At 39.9% G+C, this 17,595-nt stretch overlaps 3 protein-coding genes across 4 annotated transcripts; 2 read left to right on the top strand and 1 right to left on the bottom strand.

Moving 5' to 3' along the window:
- Nucleotides 1-638: 638 nt before the first annotated feature.
- On the bottom strand, nt 639-5,408 carry LOC121764355 (the record flags this gene model as incomplete). The annotated part of the gene is made up of 6 exons (XM_042160389.1): nt 4,073-5,408; nt 3,639-4,021; nt 3,005-3,257; nt 1,892-2,575; nt 944-1,717; nt 639-814 (listed from the first exon to the last, which is right to left on the bottom strand). Coding segments are annotated over exons 1-6 (3,606 nt in total), but the record flags the coding sequence as incomplete, so codon positions are not given.
- Nucleotides 5,409-7,524: 2,116 nt separating this feature from the next.
- LOC121765549 (isocitrate dehydrogenase [NAD] regulatory subunit 1, mitochondrial-like) lies at nt 7,525-10,554 on the top strand. 2 transcript variants are annotated; one of them, XM_042161744.1, is made up of 4 exons: nt 7,525-8,184; nt 8,806-9,045; nt 9,749-9,827; nt 10,081-10,554. In XM_042161744.1, exons 1-4 carry the CDS (start codon nt 7,705-7,707, stop codon nt 10,353-10,355), a joined length of 1,074 nt encoding a protein of 357 aa, XP_042017678.1. In that variant the 5' UTR covers nt 7,525-7,704; the 3' UTR covers nt 10,356-10,554. The 2 variants fall into 2 exon arrangements, with proteins under 2 accessions (XP_042017678.1, XP_042017677.1); XM_042161743.1 differs by having other exon boundaries at nt 7,527-8,214.
- Nucleotides 10,555-12,902: 2,348 nt separating this feature from the next.
- On the top strand, nt 12,903-15,291 carry LOC121763415 (protein ROOT HAIR SPECIFIC 17-like). The gene is made up of 8 exons (XM_042159425.1): nt 12,903-13,115; nt 13,214-13,304; nt 13,389-13,465; nt 13,554-13,817; nt 13,899-14,080; nt 14,169-14,271; nt 14,352-14,683; nt 14,768-15,291. Exons 1-8 carry the CDS (start codon nt 12,933-12,935, stop codon nt 15,093-15,095), a joined length of 1,560 nt encoding a protein of 519 aa, XP_042015359.1. The 5' UTR covers nt 12,903-12,932; the 3' UTR covers nt 15,096-15,291.
- The last annotated feature ends 2,304 nt before the right edge of the window (nt 15,292-17,595 follow it).

Genomic DNA, 17,595 nt, shown 5'->3' with positions numbered 1-17,595 from the left:
GACCTCCCACAAGAAGATGTGGGCAACCCTAGGCTACTTTCACCCAAAGCAAATACTCCATTGGCTCCACATTCATGACTACACAACCATAAATGCATACCTATACTTGATTTAGCCAAATGAACATAAAACAAGCAACCTACAATGTAGGAATTTGGATAGAAATCTCACATGGGAGATGCTCTCAAAGGAGTCTTCATAATAACATTCATCAAAAGTCCCCCTCTAAAGTCTTACAAAAAGGATATTTATAGTTAGGGTTGGAAACCCAAGAAAAGGCTAAAAAAACAAAGAAAAACGGCTGTAAAAGGATAATCGCCCGGCCGGGCGTTTTGGGAAAGTGAAATCGCCCGGTCGGGCGAACTTTCTGGATTCGGCGCTGCTTCTTCAAACGCCCGGTCGGGCGAACTTTCTGGACTGTAGACGATGCTTAGCGCACAAACGCCCGGTCGGGCGTTTTGGAGGTGTGGATTCGCTCGACCGGGCATTCCATCTGCCTCCTCCATTCCCCTCCTAATGAAGTTTGAAACGCCTTCCCGAAGCTTTTGTCTCATTGATCTTGTGACGGGCCTTCTGGGCAGCTTAAGGGGAGTCGTGGTCGGGTCAGCCTGGGCCTTGGACTTCCCGTTTGTATCATCCTCTCCCTCTTGAGAAGGATTTGTCCTCAAATCTGGGTCGTCCCCGGGAAGATCAATGATGTAGGCATTGTCGTTCACACGCTCTAGGACCATAAATGGGCCATCCCCTCGCGGGGCAAGCTTGGATCTTGCTTTGTCGGGAAAACATATTTTCCGAAAGTGTACCCACACCCAATCTCCGGGGTTGAACAACATTTTCTTTCGCCCTTTGTTCACCCTTTGAGCTACTTGTTCCCCCATCTTGCGGATTCGTTCTTGCACTTGAGTGTGCACGTCTTGTACAAACTTGGCCTTCTCCATCCCACCTACATCAACCATATAAGACAAAGGCAAATCGGCCGTGGACAAGTCCAATGGGGTGAGTGGATTGAAACCATAGACAACCTCAAAAGGGGATTGTTGGGTGGTGGAATGTATGGTCCTATTATAAGCAAATTCGGCTATAGGCAAACATTCTTCCCAAGAAGTTTTATTTTCAAAAACCAAGGCACGGAGAAGAGTTCCCAATGAGCGGTTTACAACTTCCGTTTGACCATCCGTTTGGGGATGTGCGGTGGTAGAGAAAAGGAGTTTGGTGCCCATCCTACCCCAAAGTGTTTTAAAAAAGAAACTCAAAAATTTGACGTCTCTATCACTTACAATAGTTCTCGGGACCCCATGGATTCTTACAACCTCCTTGAAAAATAAACTAGCAACGAATTTGGCATCACTTGTCTTCCGACATGGAATGAAGTGAGCCATTTTGGAAAACCTATCCACCACCACAAAGATGCTATCATTTTTCCGATGAGACATTGGGAGACCTAGAACAAAGTCCATGGACAAGTCTACCCAAGGATGTGTAGGAGTAGGCAAAGGGGTGTAAAGACCATAATTGTTAGATTTAGACTTGGCTTGCCTACACTCTAAGCAACTACTACAAAACTTTTCAACATGCTTCTTCATGCAAGGCCAAAAGAAATGCTCACTTAGTATGTCAAAAGTTTTAAGCAACCCAAAATGACCCATTAGGCCCCCTAGGTGAGCCTCCTTAATCAACAAATTTCTCAAAGAGCATGAAGGTATGCACAACCTATTCTCTCTAAAAAGATAGCCATCCAACTTATAGTATTTATCAGAAGCACCTTTTTCACAAGCTCCGTAAATAGAAGAAAAGTCATGATCATGCTCATAAAGGTCTTTAATAAACTCAAATCCAACATAATTGGAGGCACACATAGTAAGCACACGCTTTCTCAAGCACACGGTATCACTCACAAGTAAAGTGCCATCATGCAAGGTCTCAAAAGGTTTCCTAGAAAGAGCATCGGCAACCACATTGTCCTTTCCCTTCTTGTACCTAATGACATAGGGAAAAGTCTCTAGGAAAACACTCCATTTAGCATGTCTTTTATCAAGTTTATGTTGCCCTCCTAAGAACTTAATAGACTCATGATCCGTGTGTATCACAAACTCCTTGTGCATCAAGTAGTGTTGCCAATTCTCAAGGCAACGGACTATAGCATACAACTCCTTGTCGTATGTGGGGTAGTTCAATTGGGCTTGATTTAGTTTTTCCGAGAAGTAAGCTATGGGCTTACCCTCTTGCATGAGAACTCCCCCGATCCCCACACCACTTGCATCACACTCAAGTTCAAAAGTTTTATCAAAATTAGGGAGTGTTAGTAAGGGAGCATGCGTGAGGTCATTTTTCAAAGTACTAAACGCTCTCTCTTGCTCCTCCCCCCACTTAAACTCAACATTTTTTTTGACAAGGTAGTTCAAGGGTGAAGCTTTTGTGGAAAAATCCCTAACAAACCTCCTATAGAAGCTAGCAAGGCCATGAAAAGACCTAACCTCACTCACATTCCTAGGTGTTGGCCATTCCCTAATGGCTTTCACCTTTTCCTCATCTACCCGCACTCCTTCCTTTCCCACAACAAAACCAAGAAACACAACTTCCTCAACACAAAAAGTGCATTTAGGCAACTTGGCATATAAAGCATGCATTCTCAACCCTTCAAGCACATTCCTAAGATGACTAGCACGTTCTTCAACACTACGACTATAAATCAAGATATCATCAAAATATACCACCACAAATTTCCCAATAAAAGGACGAAGCACATGATTCATCAAACGCATGAATGTAGAAGGGGCATTAGTTAAACCAAAAGGCATCACAAGCCATTCATATAGGCCAAATTTGGTTTTGAAAGCGGTTTTCCATTCATCTCCCTCTTTCATGCGAATTTGGTGATATCCACTAGCCAAATCAATTTTAGAGAAACATATAGAGCCACAAAGATCCTCTAACATGTCGTCTAACCTAGGTATATGGTGTCTATATTTGATGGTGATTTTGTTAATTGCCCTACAATCTACACACATCCTCCAACTTCCGTCCTTCTTAGGTACAAGAATGACGGGTACGGCACAAGGAGATAGAGATTCACGAATTAGACCTTTGGCAAGAAGTTCCTCGACTTGCCTTTGTAGCTCTTGTGTCTCCTTGGGGTTCGCCTTGTATGCGGCCCGGTTTGGGAGTGATGATCCCGGCAAAAAGTCAATTTGATGCTCGATCCCCCTCATGGGAGGGAGTTCACTCGGAAGTTCCTCCGGGAATACATCTTCAAATTCCTGCAACACACTTTGGACAATCAAAGGATACGGGTCAAGGTTAGTAGCTAAGCACAAATCCTTACGGACCATGAGGAGAACGGAGAGGTGATTGTTTAGTGCCCACCCAAGGTCGGTTTTACTAGCTATCAAACATTCCTTTCCTTCTCTTGTTTGTGGGTGCTCTCCTTTGGGCGCTTTTATTTTTCTCTCACCACCCCCACTCTCACTTGGCTTTTTTAGCTCACATTCTTCTACTAGCTTTTTTTCCCTATCTCTCTCTCTTTCCTTTTGTAGATGTTGGCTAGCCTCAAACACGACACTAGGTAGCAATGGCTTCAAACGAACCTTCAACCCGTTGAGCATGTAGAAATACTCATTCGTGAAGCCATTTTTGTAGGCCCTTCTATCAAACTCCCATGGTCTCCCTAGCAAAACATGACATGCCGTCATAGGAATGATATCACATAGGATTTCTTCCTCAACTTCCCCAATCGTCAATGGAACTTTGCATTGAGCCTTCACCTTCAACTCCCCGGAATCCCCTAACCATTGCAATTTGTAGGGGTTTGGGTGTTTAAGTACCTTCAATCCCAACTTGGCCACCAACCGGTCACACACCACATTTGTACAACTCCCCCCATCTATGATGACCAAGCACGTCTTGGACTTCACCTTACACTTCATATGAAAGATGTTGCACCTTTGCTCCTTATGCTCCTCAAGGTTAGGTTGTACATTGAGCATTCGGAGTACAACCATAGCCCTTAAGGGTGTATCTTCATCTTCGCCACTAGAAAAAGCTATGTCGGTGTCCGGGCTCACTTCTTTAGTGCCCACACCCTCCCCATCTTCTTCATCTTCCTCACTATACACGCTACCATCTTGCCCGATAACCATTACCCGTTGGTTTGGGCACTCATGTGCATAATGGCCATACCCCTTGCACTTGAAACATTGAACCTTCTTGTCTTCCATAGGGGCTATAGCTTTAATAGGTTCAGTACCCGGTAAAGCCTTAACGATCGATCTCCCTTGGGTATTTGGATTGGCCATGTTTTCCACCTTCTTGCCGGGAGCGCTCCACTTGCTAGTCCCCGTCCCTCCGGTTTGGCTAGACGCCCATTTAGCCCGGCTAGAAACCAACTCCTTACTTTGCCTCTCAAAAGTGTCGGCAAACCCAATCACCTCATCCAAGGAAATTCCCCTCAATGCCTCCACTTGCACCTTGTGCTTCAAGTTGATGTTAAGGCCATGGATAAATCGATCTTGAGTCGCCTCTTCTCGCTCCTCCACCCCTACCTTGCTCATCAATGATAGGAGTTCGTAGTAGTACTCCATTACGCTCTTCGTCCCTTGCTTCAAATCTTGAAACTCCCCTCGAAGTCGGAGGAAATAGGACTTTGGTACAAAGGTAGTCCTCATGAGCTCACACAACTCCGCCCACGAACCCACTTCTCCTCCCCTAACCATCCTTCTCCTCCTCATCGTATCATTCCACCATGTATCCGCATTGCCACGAAACTCGGCTATTGCCACCTTCACCTTATCACCTTCCGAAAAGTTATGGAGTGAGAAAATTTTGCTCATTTGTGACTCCCATTCCAAGTAGGCCTCGGGATCAAACTTGCCGTGGAACTCGGGAAATGTGTGCTTGATAGACTTGGTGGGATCATCATACCGCGGCTCCATCTCCTCCTCCTCATAGTTTCTATATCTTCTATGCCTACCATTCCACCCATGGTGCCCCATGTTTCCATTCCCTCTTCCGCCCATCATGTTCCCGAACCTACCATTCCTATTCCCATTCCGTCCTCCTCCTTGTCCCCCACGCCCCCCATGATCGTACCAACCATATGGCTCTTCCTCTCCATTACTCCCCTCGGAGGCATCATGATGTGTGTGATTGCTCCTAGGGGTATTTGACCTTGATAGTCGCAAGGCCTTCAAAGCGTTGAGCTCGTCGTGGAGAAAAGTTTGGTTTTCATGGATGGATGCTTGGTTCTCCTTGAGTTCCTTCAAATCCCCGAACATAGCATCTTGAGTGACATGCATTGTGGTTTGGCCTTCTTTTAGATCCCTCAAATCCGTCATAATTTTTTCCATCAAGTTTTTCAACTCATCCCCCGCCACACTAAGACTCGTGCTCGCACCCGGTTGCGGATCCCCCATCGTGGTGGATCTAGTACGAGGTGGCATTCACAATGGTACCTACAATAAGAAATAAAAATAAACTAGGATCTAGTCCTAAGGGTTAGTAAAATCCACACTCACACACACAAGAAGGGGAGATTTTAGTAAGAACTCACTTCCCAATTGGTAATCCCACCCCCAATTCACTCACCAATGTCACTCGGAAAAAGGCTTAGAATATAGTGAGGGCTAGGTTCACTCACTCTCAATATCCAACTTCCTAAATGCAAGTGCTAAGACAAATCATTCAAGGTATACACATAGGCAATATAACCAAGCAAGTAAATCCAATCAAGCATGTGAAAGTAAGGTTCAATGCCTAAGGAAGCTAGCAAACAAACTTAGTTGAGCTGAAAATCTATGTAATTCTTGGTTGATCTTTAGGAAATTTTTTTTATATGGCTACCCAACCCCAAAATTGATTAAACTTGGTAGATAACAAGATTAAAGGGTTTAGAAAGAGGAAAAAATATCCCCAATATAGCAGGTTTTCGAGGAGACCCTCGATTTTACGTTTTCCCCAAATCTGTCAAACTAGGGCACAAAATAGGGCAGCAACTTCACACATTAATTTGACCTATCAAATGATGGAATTTTTGGCTGAGATTTTTCAGGAAAATAGTTCATATATCAAGGTTCATGCACACAAAAAATCAGCTCAATCCTACAACAATTGACCAATAAACAAGCAAAGACTAAAACAAAAGAAATAAGGAAAAACAGGGAAAAAGAAATTTCATAGAGGTTTAAAATCAAACACTTGGTAGGCACCTAGGCTCTAGATATCAAATGATAAGGTTCCTTGTGAGGGAATCCTTCCATGTGCCCAAGAAATACCCAAAGTAGTGTTTGATCTCACTTTTTAGTTAAGATAAACAAAGATAAGTTGAGCTAGCCACAAAAACTAGGCTCAAAATGGATTTTGATGGAGAGAAAAGAAGGTGAGAAGAAAGTGTAAAGAAGGAGGAATCCTCTTTGAGGACGTATGACCTCCCACAAGAAGATGTGGGCAACCCTAGGCTACTTTCACCCAAAGCAAATACTCCATTGGCTCCACATTCATGACTACACAACCATAAATGCATACCTATACTTGATTTAGCCAAATGAACATAAAACAAGCAACCTACAATGTAGGAATTTGGATAGAAATCTCACATGGGAGATGCTCTCAAAGGAGTCTTCATAATAACATTCATCAAAAGTCCCCCTCTAAAGTCTTACAAAAAGGATATTTATAGTTAGGGTTGGAAACCCAAGAAAAGGCTAAAAAAACAAGGAAAAACGGCTGTAAAAGTTGAATCGCCCGGCCGGGCGTTTTGGGAAAGTGAAATCGCCCGGTCGGGCGAACTTTCTGGATTCGGCGCTGCTTCTTCAAACGCCCGGTCGGGCGTTCTGGGATGGTGAAATCGCCCGGTCGGGCGAACTTTCTGGACTGTAGACGATGCTTAGCGCACAAACGCCCGGTCGGGCGTTTTGGAGGTGTGGATTCGCCCGACCGGGCATTCCATCTGCCTCCTCCATTCCCCTCCTAATGAAGTTTGAAACGCCTTCCCGAAGCTTTTGTCTCATTGATCTTGTGACGGGCCTTCCGGGCAGCTTAAGGGGAGTCGTGGTCGGGTCAGCCCGGGCCATGGACTTCCCGTTTGTATCAACTACACTGCCACGTCATAAGGACTTCCCACTGCACAGTGGCGGACATCCCCATGGATTTCCCACAATTAAAAAAAATTAATGCAATAAACGGGAATTCCGCACGGACGTCCGTGGGAGTCAACGCAATGGCGGACGTCCGCATGCCCGTCGCGATGGAATTCCGCGTAACGCCGCGGAACTGCGGTGTCCTCGGCGGAATTCCGTATCCGTGCATACCATGCACAATGGCGGACGTCCGCCGCAGAATTTCGGCACGCCGATCAGAATTTCGTCGGGACGGACGCCATTGCTGATGCTCTTCTCTCAACTCGTATTCTTTAAATTTATCCATAAAAAGTAGTATAATAGAAATCCATCTAAATTGTGTAAACAAAAGAAATTTGTCATTAAATTAAATAAGTTAACTAGGGGCTACGAATTAAATTTAGTAAAATAAGAGCTAAAAAGGATACTTGCGTCTTGCCAGTATCTTTCCACGCGATTTCACCCTCTGATTTTTCTTTCTCCAGCCTGTTGAAGAGCCACCTTCAGCGTAGCAGCCTCGCCCCCAATTCCAACAGTCGCCCTAATACCCAGATTTAAATCTCTTCCCAAACTTGTTTCACTTTTTGATAGCAACATGTTGAGGCGAGCACTTCCAATTTTCAAAAAGCTCCTCTCCGGCGGCGGATCCACCACTACCACAACCCGATGCGTGACCTACATGCCCCGACCCGGAGACGGAACCCCGCGCCCCGTCACACTGATACCCGGGGACGGCGTTGGCCCACTTGTGACTGGCGCCGTCGAGCAGGTCATGGAGGCTATGCACGCGCCTGTCTACTTCGAGAAATACGATGTCCATGGCGATATGAAGACCGTGCCGCCGGAGCTGATTGAGTCGATTAAGAAGAATAAAGTCTGCCTCAAGGGCGGACTTATGACGCCGGTGGGTGGAGGCGTCAGCTCGCTGAACTTGCTGCTCAGGAAGGATCTCGATCTCTATGCTTCGCTGGTGCACTGCTTTAACCTCCAGGGGCTTCCCACTCGCCACCAGAACGTTGATATTGTCGTCATTCGGGAGAATACGGAGGGCGAGTACGCCGGCCTCGAGCACGAGGTTGTTCCTGGAGTCGTTGAAAGCTTGAAGGTGTTTTTTAGAATTTTTTGTTTTTCTTTGCTACTTGCTAATGCTCCTATTTAGTATTGCTGATTTTTTCTATGTTGGTTAATCAATTTGCTAATTTTAGTAAACAGAAGCTTTTTAAATCGTACTTGGTTGAAGACAGAGTCAAATGTTCTATTAGCTTTCACGATCATATGCCATTCGACAAGCTATAGATGAAAAAAATGCAATTTATTATCTGGATATAGAAATAGAAGTTTATACCCTAAACGATGGAATTTGGTCCTGAGTTATGCATTTGCTCACATAGTGCTTATTTTCTGGATATTGTATGCTTTTTAAATATGTATATTTAGTACTGAGTTCTACTGAGAGTTGATAATCTACATATGATTGCTGATTCCAATAATATCTATTTTATTCGTATCCTCTATCTTTTCATATCGTAAATTGTGCAGCATTTTGCTTCCTATTATATGACTTTGAATTATATTGTGTAGTCATTTTTTTGGTGCATTTGCAACTTTTATATGTTGTTTTAAAATCTTCATCTGACTGTGCATGGTAAAGCTGATTATCAGAAAAGATCTCACTCCGATTTATCCCAAATTACAGGTGATAACAAAGTTCTGCTCTGAACGAATTGCAAAATATGCTTTCGAGTATGCCTATCTCAACAACCGCAAGAAGGTGACTGCTGTGCATAAAGCAAATATCATGAAACTGGCAGATGGTTTATTTTTGGAATCCTGTCGTGAAATAGCTAGCAAGTACCCTAGTATCCAGTACAATGAGATGATTGTTGATAACTGCTCCATGCAACTCGTTTCCAAGCCAGAGCAGTTTGATGTTATGGTAAGGAGCTAAAGTTAAACGTTTTTCCTTATACTTGGACCATCTCACTTTACCGAGTCAGATGGTACTTGATCTTTATGTGAGTCACATAAATGGTGCCTTCATATTTTTCTGGTTTAAATTGAAAGCATGATGTTTTCATATCAACACTTACAAAGATGAGATGTCCTTTTTTCTTGCAAGATAAGGAAATACTTTCTGTTGGAGCATATAACTTGAACTTAAGATGCTTAGTTGCACATGAAGGTGTAGCTTACAAGAGCATTTTAATACACTATAGTGAAACTATACTAATAAAACTTGGCCATCCATAGTAATTTTGAAGTTTTTATCCTTAGTTCTTTTCTTATTATTTATTAGTCACCCAAACCTCTCTTGTAGAGAGCCATGCAGGAATGGTGTTTCTATTGTTATCTATAATCTGTGCTTTTGTTTACTGTTTCATTTAACTAAGTTGGAGGGAAGGTTTATTTAGGAGGAGGAATCTTTGAAATCAATCATATATTTCATAGTTTCTTTGTATAGAAAAAGATCTGGGTTCTGGGGTCTACGGTACCCTTCTAATGTATGCTTTACGATCAGCGTGATATATTTTCCTTTTTATTGTACTTTTTGTTTGCATAATCCTAACGGTCCTTCACTGAGTTCACTCTCATTTAAGTCTATTGGCTGCAGCTTGTTAATCTGATTTTCTTATTTGTAGGTGACTCCAAACCTCTATGGGAACCTGGTCTCCAATATAGCTGCTGGTATTGCTGGTGGAACTGGTGTCATGCCTGGAGGTAGGAATTTTATCCGTAAAATTATGAATTTCTGTTATTTTGTGCTTAAAATATGTATGCGAGACACGTTATAAGTAGGGAGGGTAGGGTGTTTACAGAACTAATATTTCTGATTTGACATGTTGATGGTGGTTGTCCGTGAGCACTGCATGTCTTATAGTTACCGTTAGTCATGCACACTGTATAAAATAGAACTAGTGTGGTATTTATTCCATATTACCTTTATAATACGTGCGTCTTTGATGCTTTTCAGGGAATGTTGGGGCTGATCATGCCATTTTTGAGCAAGGTGCTTCTGCGGGTAATGTAGGAAATGAGAAATTAGTAGAGCAAAAGAAGGCAAATCCAGTAGCATTGCTTCTTTCTTCAGCCATGATGCTAAGGCACTTGCAATTTCCTTCCTTTGCTGATCGACTAGAAATTGCAGTGAAGCGTGTCATATTAGAAGGTAGATACAGGACAAAGGATCTTGGTGGCACCAGCACTACCCAAGAAGTTGTGGATGCCGTCATTGCTAATCTCGAATGAATATCTCTTGGGAGTGCTGGACTATTTAGAGCTTGGCAGGAAGCCTTAAAGCCACTCTTCTTGTAATGATCATTTACATTTCATATGATTGATTTTTGTGACCCCCAATGAGTAAAATAATGATTGTGAGTCTTCTTGTGAAGGATGCCAATTTTGGCATAAAAGAAGCAAAGATATATATTGAAGATTTGTTTCTTCCTGTTGCTTCTTGCCCCAAATCTTTATGATGTTTCCAAATTGTGCAGTTTATGATTCTTACGTTTTGTGGGATTTGCAGAAAATGTTGGGTGCTGCTTAACTTTTTTAGCAGAAAAGTAACATATATATTTGCACAGTTATATCTTGTTCAGGGTTGAATTTCTGTTCAGTTTTGGACATAATCGGGAAACAAGCTTCTATGTTCATCGAGTCCCTCCAAAAACGGCTACCAATTCAAGTTAAATGTCTTCTATTGGTTCTTGTCATCAGTTTTCTGGCTCTCCAATTATTTTCTTTTATATTACACCTTTTTTTATACTCAAAGTTCACTTCTATTGAAGTTGTTGTGCCATTGCTTCTACTTTATTAGGGTTTTGTTAACATTGTTTACTATTTTGCTTATTATGGTTTTGGCACAACATTAACTGCTGCAAGCATAGTGAAATTTGCAGAATCTTCTTAGATGCATGGGGATATATATTAATATCAATATAATGGAATATCCAATAGGATATAATAAAATGGAAATTCTAAATATTGTATTATTTTCAAATTATGATCTGGACCGTTAAAAAATGTCAACAGATATTGTTGTTATTATTTTGTCATCTGTTGACATTTTCTAACGATCCAGATCATAATTTGGAATTTGTACATTATTTAGAGTTTGCATTTGATTACATGGGTATTTCGTTATATTGATATTAATATATATCCCCATGCATCTAAGATGATTCTGCAAATTTCACTATGCTTGCAGCAGTTAATATATCAAAATAAAATAAAAAATGTATATACTTCATTTTTTTTTGCTATTTGTAGTCTCGGTATATCACTTTAATCCGTCCGCCATTAGGAATCTCGGTTTATTTTTACAATGAATGGTAGGTAGACCCAACTTCCCATTAACTCATTTCAATCACATTCTATTATAAAACTAATACTTCCTCATCTCCTAAAAATAGAAAGTCTTTCCTTTTTGGTCCGTCCCCAAAAAATAGAAACATTCTATTTAAGGAAATTTCTCTCTCTAATGAGGTGGGACCCGCTTTCCACTCACACATTTTTCTTTCTATCTCTCACTTACTTTACCAATTTTGCATTAAAAATCGTGCAATATCAAAAGTTACTATTTTTAGGGGACGAATGAAGTATATAAAAATAGGTAACACATTGCACTTTTTTCACCTATTTTCCTTTTACATTTCTTAAAATTCGTACCGAACTCATATGAGACTCCTGATGACGAACTGTGGAGTATAAAATTATTACTAATAATTTTAAATGAAATATGAGTGGAATGAGTTAGACCATCTCCAACCATACACTAAAACTCATTTTTGGTGTAAACAATTTCTCTAATCATACACCAAATCCAAACCCATTTTTGGGTTTTTCAATGGAATAAAACCATATTAGGTGTTACTGCAAAATTTTTGTGAGACAAATACCCAACATTGGTGTAAATTTTAAATATGGTATAAATGATTGGAGTAAAACTATTTTTTTGTGTAACATATACTTAAAAATGGGTTTGAGTTTAGTGTAAATGGTTGGGGATGACCTTAGTAGAATAGAAGACCTATTATCATTTGTGTATGAACATTTGTTTTATTGCAGGGAATTTTTATCACGTTATCCCTATAGCTTAGCTCGGGGTTCATGTTTTGATCCAACCAACAATATGTATTAATATTTGACCTTTTCATTAAAATTAGTATATTGTCATAAATTTGCTTTTTTTTTTTGTTTTGCTCAAGCTTGACCTTCTTTCATTATCAATTAGTACTAAAAAATAAAGAATGTAATTTTCAATATTCAACTTTGCGACTTACTGCCCAACAGAAAGAGTAACTATAAAATACTAATAAGTTAGGACATAAAATGAGTATAAAATTTGCAATTTGGGAAAGTGTTAGAGCATAACCATTTTAAAAATAAGTTCATACTATATATGGTCATTGAAAAATAGAGAAGACAATGACATATAGGCTTATTGGCCTCCACGTCTTTCTCCATAGCAAAATAATTTACCACTCAATTTCTATACATCTACCTCTCTTTGCTTGTCTTAGACACTAATTACTTAATTAAACGGATTTGAAGCACATTAAACCGATGGTAAATAGAGAAAGTATAAACAATCCAAATTCCCGTTTACATTAATCATTATGGATTTGGAGGAGATTGAGCTCTGTAATTAAGGTTAAATTTGTTGCAGTTAGAATATTGACGCAACTTGAAGGGAAAAAATAGTCAGTGTCATTAACCGACGATGGCTACCTTGTGCAGTTGCTCTGTAGTTTTCTTACCAATTCTACAAATAAACATTGCGTCCGCTCACTTATTTTCTTTCTCCACAAAACATTGCTTCCCAGAATGATGAACAAGAAAAGGCACAGAAACAATTTGACCGGACTGCACATTTTCAATAATCTCATCATCCGCCGCCGCCGGCAGCGCAGCCTCCACAGCTTCCTCCCTCTGCTCTCCGCCGCCTGCGGCTGCTTGCTCCTTCTCTGCGCATCCCTCTCTTCCCTCCGCCTCCCCTTAAACACCTCAGTATGTAGATCGTATTCAGACATTCAATTTTCAGTTCAAAATTGTATTAATCCAAGGCATTTGTGAGTGAGTATCTGTTGGATTTTATGACCTCGTAGATAAACGGAAGAAGCTTAGACCATGAATTGCTCAGTTCAGTTGAATCAAATCTCTTTTATGGCTGCAGCAATGCCAGCAGTAGCTTTCAAAGTAGGTTTCTATTCTTTTTTTTGTTTCCAGTTGAAATGGAAGCTTAAATGAGGTGGTTAATGCAGAGAGCTTTGCATATTGCAGCTGCAGAAATGAAAACAGAACCCAATAGATACCTGCTCATCGAAACTAGTGGTGGCCTGAATCAACAAAGAACAGGAGTATACATATTTTCTTCTTCTTTATTTATTTTTGATTTAATTATGGCGCCAATATGCATTCGAATTTGAGACATTTGGCCGCCTATAGATAACAGATGCCGTAGTTGCTGCCTACATCTTGAACGCAACACTAGTCGTGCCTAAGCTCGATCGAGATTCCTTCTGGAAGGATTCCAGCAACTTCTCGGACATCTTCAACGTGGACTGGTTCGTGTCCTACCTCTCTAAAGACGTCAAGATCGTACAACAGATACCCGAAGAGGCAGGGAATGTCAGAGATGCTCGGGTTCCTAGGAAATGCGACGCAAGATGCTACCACAAGCGCATCTTGCCTCTGTTCAACAAAAAGCGCGTATGCCTTTTTCTATCCCCAGTTTCATTCTTCAAAATTAAAATCTGAAATGATTTTGTGTATTGGACTTGATTGGTGCAGGCTGTGAAGCTTACAAAGTTTGATTACAGGCTGTCAAATTGGCTCGATCAAGACTTACAGAAACTGAGGTGCAGGGTTAACTACCATGCTCTCAGGTTTGCTGATCCTATTCTTCAAATGGGAAGGAAATTAGTTGATAGAATGAGAATGAAAAGCAACCAATTTGTTGCATTGCATTTGAGGTATATATATATATATATGTTCAAACTTTTATCTACATTTTCTCTCTTTTTCTTTGTTTGGTTTGAAATATTTGTCTGAAAACTGCAGATACGAACCGGATATGTTGGCATTCTCTGGTTGCTACTACGGTGGTGGAGAGAAAGAAATGCAAGAGCTAGGCGCGCTGCGAAAAAGGTGGAAAACCTTACATGTGAGTCGCGGTTTCTAGGCAGTCTTGATTTGGAGAAGCTAAGGAAAGATATCTAAGCACATTGGCATGTTTTTTTGCAGACAAAGGATCCGGAAAGAGAGAGAAGGCAAGGAAAATGCCTACTAACTCCTGAGGAAATCGGGCTGATGCTGAGGGCGTTGGGTTTTGCAGAAGATGTCCACTTATACGTAGCTTCAGGTGAAATATACGGTGGGGAAGAAACACTAGCGCCGTTGAAAGCTCTGTTCCCAAATTTCCACACCAAAGAGAGCATCAGCAGCAAGGAAGAATTAGCCCAATTCTACTCTTACTCCTCTCGCTTGGCTGCATTGGATTTCTTTGTCTGTGATGAGAGTGATGTTTTTGTTGCCAATAACAATGGAAACATGGCAAAGATCCTTGCTGGAAGAAGGTAGTGTATGTGTGTGTGTGTGTGTAAGAATTTTAAGCTTCTTTAACTGTTGTAGTTTACAGCCTTTGTGTTGATAATGAGCAGGAGATATTTTGGTCACAAACCAACAATCCGTCCCAACGCGAAAAGGCTACACGAATTGTTCCTTAATCGGGATAAGATGGGATGGGGGGAGTTCTCATCGCGTGTTTTGGACGTCCAAGTTGGTTTCATGGGAGAGCCTAGTGAGGCTGAAGTGGGGCGGGGCTCGTTCCACGAGAACCCTTACTCATGCATATGCAGAAGCTCTGAAGTGGAAGGAAGAGGAGGGTTGTTTGTAGGTGAAGTGAGTGATGAAGCATTCTCAGAAGATGATCAAGATTTGGCATTAACAGAATATGCTGATGATGGTAATGCCCAAACTAACTTCTAAAAAAGCTATTGGACTCATGGAAGAAAGTACGCTTCAATAATAAGTGTCCAATCTTCTTGCCTTGTGTAAATAATTGTTGATTCTTCATGTTCCTTTTTTTTTATTTAGGGGGTAGGGTTCAGTGTATATGAGCAATCCATGTGACATATTCATTTCCCCCCAACCTATATGCATATCTACGACGTATTTGCTTAAATATTACTCCCTCTCCCCCACTTTAGGAGTCCCATTTAAATTTGAGATAGATTTCAAAAAATGTAAAAGAAAAATTTGTGAAAAATGATTGTGGAATGTGAGTCCTACTTTTATAATAGCATATTAGTGTTGTAATAAAATATGAAAAAAAAAGTTAGTGGAATGTAAGATTTATTACCTTTTATCGAATATCACAATCGAAACTCCTAAAATGGAATATTAAAAAATTGTAAACCGGGACTGCTAAAATGAGACGAAGGAAGTAGTTTAAAACTAATCATCTGGTTATAATAAGCACATTTTTGTTTAGCACGTACAATATCCACCACGTATTTGCTTAAATATTTGAAGTCTATATTGTATTTATCCTTATTTCGGGTTACGAGCTAGCATTTTTTTGTGAATACAAATTTATTTAAGTTACTCCTTCCGTCCCATTTTCATAGTCTCGATTTATCATTTTTGGGTATCCCAAATTTTCTGTTGGATTATTCAATAAATGATACTCTCTCCGTCCTCAAACAAGATGCACTTTGGGGACATCACCAGTTTTAATGTAAAATGGATAAAGTAAGAGAGATGTAGAAAGAAAAAATAATTAAAGTATTGTTAATGGAGAATGAGTCTCACCTCATTAGAGAGAAAAGACTTTTCAAAATTAAAAAATGCATATGCTTGTGGGACGGACTAAAAAGGAAAGAATGCATATTCTTGTGGGACGGATGGAGTAATAGGCATCATATTCCACTAACTTTTTTCCACTCATATTTTATTATAAAATTAATATATAAAATATGACTCACATTTCATTATTTTTTTTCACCAACTTTCATTTACATTTCTTAAAACTTGTGTTGAATTCAAATGAGACTCCTAAAGTAGGATGGGGAGAGTATTATGCAAAACTCCGTCAACACTCTGAATCCTAAAATATACACCCTCCATCCCTTAAAATGTAAATCTTTGTAATGTTATCTAAATATTTGAATTATTTAAATATTTGTAGCCTTTTTTAAATTATTACATTACAATAGGAAAATTAACATGCATTTGTAGTAGTATTATTTACTCTCTCCGTCCCCCAAATATTGTCTTACTTTGACCTGACACGGGTTTTAAGATATGTAATGAAAAGTTAGTTGAAAAAGTTAGTGGAATGTGAGTCATACTTTTGTATATTAGTTTTATAATAAAATATGAGTATGAATGAGTTAGTGGAATATGTGGTCCACTATAAAAAATGGTAAAAAGTGAAATGGACAAACTTTATAAGACGGACGGAAATGAAAAAATGGGACAAACTTTCATGGATGGGGGAGTAGAAAATATTGAATGGTTATTTTAAAGCATTCATTTTTAGTTTAATGCTTGATTGCAACAATAATTTATAATCTGTTACATGCTAATTTTTCTACCAGAATCAAGTTGTAATTTATTTTGACTTAAATTGAATTGAGTTATAGTTTAGTTTATTCAAATGAGTTTTTCAAATTACTGTGCAATCAAGCATTAAACTAAAAATAATAATTTAAAAATAAACCAATCAATTTTTTTTACACGTGAATTACCTAAAAGTAATTACTACCCCGTCCCATAATCAGAGTCACATTTTGCTATTTTGGTTTGTTCCACAATAAGAGTCACATTTATTTTTATCATAAATGGTAAGTATGAGTCCTATTGTAGGACTCACATTCCACTAACTCACTCCATTCATATTTTATTATAAAATCAATATAAAGGTGAGTTTTATATTCCACTAATTTTTCTAACCCACTATTTTTTACATTTCTTAAAACTCATTTATACCCTAAATGTGACTCCTGTAGTGGGACGGAGGTAGTAAAAACCATGAACCAATTATATACGCGAATTACCTAAGATATTCAATTATGTATGTGAAAATTATGTAAGTAGAAATTCTTCGTAGCTTCTGTAGTAAAAAGCATGCATCTTCTTGTTGTTAATCAAAAGTTCTTCTTTTTGACTCTTAGAGCATCCGCAATGACGGATTTCCCGGCGGACGTCCGATTGGAGAGCCGGGTATTCCCGTGGGACGTCCGTCATTGCGGTTCCCCGACGGACGTCCCAATTTTTTAAGTTTTTTTTTTTAAAAACTCTATATATATGGCTCGTTGAACTTCATTTCATTCGCACCACTTATTTTAACGAGTTTCTCTCTATCTCTCTCTCTCTACGTTTCTATCAGTATATCCAAAATAGCTAATGGTAGTGGTAGTGGTAGTGGTGCGGGTGGTAGTGGTGGGGGTGCTGATGACATACGCCGACAAATTAACGAAGAGGT

This window comes from Salvia splendens, chromosome 14 (assembly GCF_004379255.2).
Source record: "Salvia splendens isolate huo1 chromosome 14, SspV2, whole genome shotgun sequence".
NCBI classification, from domain to species: domain Eukaryota; kingdom Viridiplantae; phylum Streptophyta; class Magnoliopsida; order Lamiales; family Lamiaceae; genus Salvia; species Salvia splendens.
This window is presented reverse-complemented; position numbering and strand designations above follow the sequence as displayed.